The following is a 5,792-nucleotide window of genomic DNA, read 5'->3' on the forward strand; positions in this document are numbered from 1 at the left end:
TTTTTTTTTTTTTTTTTTTTTTTTTTTTTTTTTTTTTTTTTTTTTTTGAGATGGAGTCTCGCTCTGTTGCCCACGCTGGAGTGCAGTCCTGGAGCGATCTAGGCTCATTGCAACCTCCGCCTCCCGGGTTCAAGTGACTCTCCCACCTCAGCCTCCTGAGTAGCTGGGATTACAGGCATCCAACATCGTGCCCAGCTAATTTTTGTGTTTTTGTAGAGATGGAGTTTCACCATGTTGGTCAGGCTGGTCTCAAACTCCTGACCTCAGGTGATCCGCCCACCTTGGCCTCCCAAAGTGCTGGGATTACAGGTGTGAGCCACCATGCCTGGCTGCTGCTGTTTTGTTTTGTTTTGTTTTGTTTTGTTTTTGAGACGGAGTCTCGCTCTGTCGCCCAGGCCGGAGTGCAGTGGCCGGATCTCAGCTCACTGCAAGCTCCGCCTCCCAGGTTTACGCCATTCTCCTGCCTCAGCCTCCTGAGTAGCTGGGACTACAGGCGCCCGCCACCTCGCCCGGCTAGTTTTTGTATTTTTTTAGTAGAGACGCGGTTTCTCCTGACCTCGTGATCCGCCCGTCTCGGCCTCCCACAGTGCTGGGATTACAGGCTTGAGCCACCGCGCCCGGCCTGTTGTTTGTTTTTAAGCAAATCTACAGACAAGTGTTGTAACGGAGACAAAATATTCCTTAAAGTGGCTAAAAGCCAGCTGAACAGGAAGTGCCCCCTATGTGACCAGTGGGCAGTTTGGGGTCTAGGCCACGGATCTCCAGCTTCCCCAGGCTTGCTAAGACCCCTCTCTGACCTCTCCTCCACCCAGGTCCCCCCAGCGAACCCACCCACCTGGCAGTAGAGGACGTTTCTGACACCACGGTCTCCCTCAAGTGGCGGCCCCCAGAGCGCGTGGGAGCAGGAGGCCTGGATGGCTACAGCGTGGAGTACTGCCCAGAGGGCTGTGAGTGTCCCCACCCCCAGGCCCCTCCCCAAAGGAAGACCATGCTCACCTTGCCATTGAGCAGATTCACCTGTAGTCAGGTTTTTTTGGGCCACTTTTGCCGAAAGTTGAGGACATCCAGAGAAATACCTGTTCTGTTTTCAGAAGCAAAAAAAGCTTGCCTAGTGAAAAAGAAATGCAGAGTAAAGCTGACTGTAACACTTCTTTGAGCAGTGCGAAATCAGCAACTACATTTTAAAAACATATTTAAGGCCAGGCGCGGCGGCTCATGCCTGTAATCCCAGCACTTTGGGAGGCCGAGGTGGGCGGATCACCTGAGGTCGGGAGTTCGAGACCAGCCTGACCAACATGGAGAAACCCCATCTCTACTAAAAATACAGAATTAGCTGGGTGTGGGTGTGGTGGTGGGCACCTGTGATCCCAGCTACTCGGGAGGCTGAGGCAGGAGAATCGCTTGAACCCAGGAGGCGGAAGTTGCGGTGAGCCGAGATCACGCCATTGCACTCCAGGCTGGGCAACAAGAGCGAAACTCCATCTCAAAAATAAATAAACAAATAAAATTTAAAAAATAAAAACATATTTAAATCCTGGAGATTCCTATCAGAGGAGTGGGCAGTGGGGATGGGGTATTGGTGGTGACACAGCCTGTGGCCTTGCCTGTCCCTCCCCACCCCCAGGCTCAGAGTGGGTGACTGCCCTGCGGGGGCTGACAGAACACACGTCGATACTGGTGAAGGACCTGCCCACGGGGGCCCGGCTGCTCTTCCGAGTGCGTGCACACAATATGGCAGGGCCTGGAGCCCCTGTTACCACCACGGAGCCAGTGACGGTGCAGGAGATCCTGCGTGAGTGTCCTTTCATGCAGTCACAAGACCTGCCATTGACACCCCAGGCCCTTGGTGTCCAGTGGAGGTGGGAACATTTGGGGAGGCCTAGAACACTCTGCCCAGAATGCTGGCAGAGACAGGAGGGGTTGGAGCCATCAGCCATGCTCTAGGCCTAGGGAAAAAGTGCAGAGAGGTGGCCAAGCACAGTGACTCAAGCCTGTAATTCCAGCATTTTGAGAGGCTGAGGCAGGCAGATCACTTGAGGTCAGGAGTTCGAGACCAGCCTGGCCAACATGGTGAAACCCCGTTTCTACTAAAATTACAAAAATTAGCCGGGTGTGGTGGTGGGTGCCTGTAGTCCCCCAGCTACTTGGGAGGCTGAGGCAGGAGAATTGCTTGGACCTGGGAGGTGGCAGTTGCAGTGAGCTGAGATCACACTACTGCACTCCAGCCTAGGTGACAGAGACGTCTCAAAAAAAAAAAAAGGCGGGGGGGGAAGGCTTTCTTGGTCTATGTCAGACCCCTAGTTCTGGAACAGGGAAAATAAAAGCCACAGTACCCAAGCTCTCTTCCAGGAGCGTCTCAGCTCCAAGAGGTAAGTATTGTCTATGTCGTCAGATTGGTCTCTCTGGGATCCACTTCCCATTCCTCTGTTCTTTGTCCCAACAAAGGGTCCATCTTTTGTAAAGATTGGTTCTCAAAGCTGGAAGGAGGCAGCAAACTCGAGTGGAAACAGCACAGGGCATAGGGTGTAAAAGCCCAGGTTTACACCTTGGCCTATGACTTACTAGCTGTGTGACTTCTCTTGAAGCAGTGTGGTGAGGCTCGGGGAAGCCAGCTGAGCTTGGGCAGGCTGGAGTTGCTGTGTCAGCAGGAGCTAAAGGAGGCGCAGGGCCCAGCAGGCAGCTTTTTTCTTAGCTGCAGCTCTCTGGGCCTTGTCTCAAGGGAGGCTGGAGCTGTGGCGCCCCTCAGAGCCGTGGCGGGCCCTCACTTAGCTACCCACTCTGTATCCACAGAACGGCCACGGCTCCAGCTGCCCAGGCACCTGCGTCAGACCATTCAGAAGAAGGTCAGGGAGCCTGTGAACCTCCTCATCCCTTTCCAGGTGGGACTGGCCCCCTTCCCTGTCCCCCAGGGGAGAGAGGCTACGGTGTGTTGTTTCTATCCTGTGGACTGATGTCTCAGGGCTGGCCCGATCTGAGGTTCCAGAGGCAGGGGTGGCAGCTGGCCCTTGGAGAGATCCAAGTTCAGGGTTAAGCTTTTCCTCTCCTCAGGGCAAGCCCCGGCCTCAGGTGACCTGGACCAAAGAGGGGCAGCCCCTGGCAGGCGAGGAGGTGAGCGTCCGCAACAGCCCCACAGACACCATCCTGTTCATCCGGGCCGCTCGCCGCGCGCATTCAGGCACTTACCAGGTGACAGTGCGCATTGAGAACATGGAGGACAAGGCCACCCTGGTGCTGCAGGTTGTCGGTGCGTGGCCAAGGCCTCCTTGAGCCCCCTTGTTTCCCATCCCTGAGCTGGGCTGCTGGGGCCAAGGGCTGAGCCAGGGGACCCAACCCACAGCTCACATTTTCCAGTCCAGTGCCCCAGCAGGCCCGGCCCTGGCTTCCTTGGAGCCCGGTGTCCCCCTGCTCACTGTCAGGAAGAGTGGTGACCCAACTGGGTCTGTCTCCCGCAGACAAGCCAAGTCCTCCCCAGGATCTCCGGGTCACTGAGGCCTGGGGTCTTAATGTGGCTCTGGAGTGGAAGCCACCCCAGGATGATGGCAACACGGAGCTCTGGGGGTACACAGTGCAGAAGGCCGACAAGAAGACCATGGTGAGCCCGGGGTCTGGGGTCCCCACGTGCACCCTGCCTAGGCCCGGCAGACCCAGGCCGCAGCCACCCTTCACTGTCCTCACCACGGGCCCCTCACTCTCCCTCTGCTGATCTGAGTCCCTCCACAGTACGGGTGGAGATGCCCAGGGCACCCAGGAGAGGCTCTCGGCATCGGGGAGGGCCTGGCCCAGAGATGCCTCCCCTCCTTCCCTGCCCCCAGGAGTGGTTCACCGTCTTGGAGCATTACCGCCGCACCCACTGCGTGGTGCCAGAGCTCATCATTGGCAATGGCTACTACTTCCGTGTCTTCAGCCAGAATATGGTTGGTTCCAGTGACACAGCAGCCACCACCAAGGAGCCCGTCTTTATCCCCAGACCAGGTGCTGTACCCTCATTCTCCCCACCAGGGGCTGGGGCAGGGAGGCCGTGGGAACAGGGCGGGGGGCCTAGTTTGGTGTGGCCCTCTCGGTACCAAGTCCTGTCACCAACAGGCATCACCTATGTGCCACCCAATTATAAGGCCCTGGACTTCTCTGAGGCCCCAAGCTTCACCCAGCCCCTGGTGAACCGCTCGGTCATCGCAGGCTACACCACTATGCTCTGCTGTGCTGTCCGGGGTAGCCCCAAGGTAGGGAACTTTAGGCGCTGGTCCAGGCCGACCAGGAGGCAGGGTTCATAGGCCCCGATGTCGAGCAGTCCTCTCTCCCCAGCCTGTCTCCCCTGCTTTCTCTCCACCTTGGGGTGTATGGACCGGGTTTCTCTCCCTGGGCAGGGCCATGGTACTCGCTGTTGGTTCCATGTTTGTTTCCAGCCTTGGGCACAGTCAGGGACTCCTTGGGACCATCCCCCACCGAGTATAAACAGAAATGCGTCTCCCTGGGTCCCTGCCAGGTCCCCTCTCAGCCTGGATGGCTTCCCTCCCTCTCTTTACCTTAATTGCAGCCCAAGATTTCCTGGTTCAAGAATGGCTTGGACCTGGGAGGAGATGCCCGCTTCCGCATGTTCAGCAAGCAGGGAGTGTTGACTCTGGAGATTAGAAAGCCCTGCCCCTTTGATGGAGGCATCTATGTCTGCAGGGCCACCAACTTACAGGGCGAGGCACAGTGCGAGTGCCGCCTGGAGGTGCGAGGTGAGGAGCCCTCGGGGCCAGGGCCTGGGAGGTGGGAAGAGCAGGGCAGCAGTGGGGACCCTGGGCTTTGCTCTGTTGTCCCGGGTCAAGCACCTGCTGTGGCTGCAAGGGCAAGGACCCTGTCATGTCCAGATGGGTACTAGCTTCCAGAAGGCTGGGAGGACACAATGACATGGCCTCCTCTTCTGCAGTGCCTCAGTGACCAGGCTGGCTCCCGGGGATGTCCAGGTATGTACTGCAGACCACCTGACACCCAGGGCACAAGTCAGTGGCTGAGCCCTGGCCCTCGGTCTGGGGGCAGCCATCAGTAAATGGGAGGCTGTAGGGGGCCTCTGTTCACTCATAAGATAACCTGTGTTGCAGGTACAACCAGATGCCAGCCCCGTACCAGGAGCCTGGAGGGAAGTTGGGGAAACCCCTCCCTGTTGTTGGATGTGTGTGTGACAAGTGTGTCTCCTGGGCTGCGGTGGGGGATCAGCAGGACAGTTATGTTGGGCAGGTCTGAGTGGGTGTTGCACAGACTGGTCCACAGGGCTCCTGAAGGAAGCTCCTGGATCTTTGGGGTAAAAGGAGGGTGACCTCAAGAAAGGATGTCTGGGGACAGGCCTTTCTGGCCTGCTATGTCTTCCCAATGTGTACTGGGCAATAAAAGATTAATGCAGTCACAGAGAACTCACTCTTGTCACTCAATTTCAGTGTGCTTGTTTTCATAAAAATGCACAGAGGATGGCCAGGTGCGGTGGCTCACATCTGTAATCCCAGCACTTTGGGAGGCAGAGGCGGGCGATCACCTGAGGTCAGGAGTTCCAGACCAGCCTGGCCAACACAGTGAAACCCCATCTCTACTAAAAATGCAAAAATTAGCTGGGCATGATGGCGCACCAGTAATCCCAGCTATTTGGAAGGCTGAGGCAGGAGAATCACCTGAACCTGGGAGGTAGAGTTTGCGATGGGCCGAGATCACGCCACTGCACTTCTGCACTTCAGCCTGGGTGACAGAGTGAGACTCTGTCTCAAGAAAAAAAAAAAAAAAAAAAAAAAAAAAAAAAAAAAAAAAAAAAAACCACAAGA

General features: G+C 56.5%; 1 protein-coding gene across 1 annotated transcript in view; it reads left to right on the forward strand.

Moving 5' to 3' along the window:
• The window catches only part of MYBPC3 (myosin binding protein C3), a 22,669-nt gene extending 17,263 nt beyond the window's left edge, over nt 1-5,406 (forward strand). The window contains exons 24-33 of the mRNA XM_017861980.1: nt 806-947; nt 1,625-1,792; nt 2,791-2,879; nt 3,049-3,244; nt 3,453-3,592; nt 3,813-3,972; nt 4,084-4,220; nt 4,535-4,721; nt 4,913-4,949; nt 5,085-5,406. Of these exons, the coding sequence (XP_017717469.1) occupies nt 806-947; nt 1,625-1,792; nt 2,791-2,879; nt 3,049-3,244; nt 3,453-3,592; nt 3,813-3,972; nt 4,084-4,220; nt 4,535-4,721; nt 4,913-4,923 (1,230 nt within the window). The 3' untranslated portion in view covers nt 4,924-4,949; nt 5,085-5,406. The remainder of the gene's footprint in view (nt 1-805; nt 948-1,624; nt 1,793-2,790; nt 2,880-3,048; nt 3,245-3,452; nt 3,593-3,812; nt 3,973-4,083; nt 4,221-4,534; nt 4,722-4,912; nt 4,950-5,084) is intronic.
• Nucleotides 5,407-5,792: the final 386 nt, after the last annotated feature.

The sequence above is a fragment of the Rhinopithecus bieti genome, unplaced genomic scaffold (genome assembly GCF_001698545.2).
Source record: "Rhinopithecus bieti isolate Rb0 unplaced genomic scaffold, ASM169854v2 scaffold_61533, whole genome shotgun sequence".
Taxonomy (NCBI): Eukaryota; Metazoa; Chordata; class Mammalia; order Primates; family Cercopithecidae; genus Rhinopithecus; species Rhinopithecus bieti.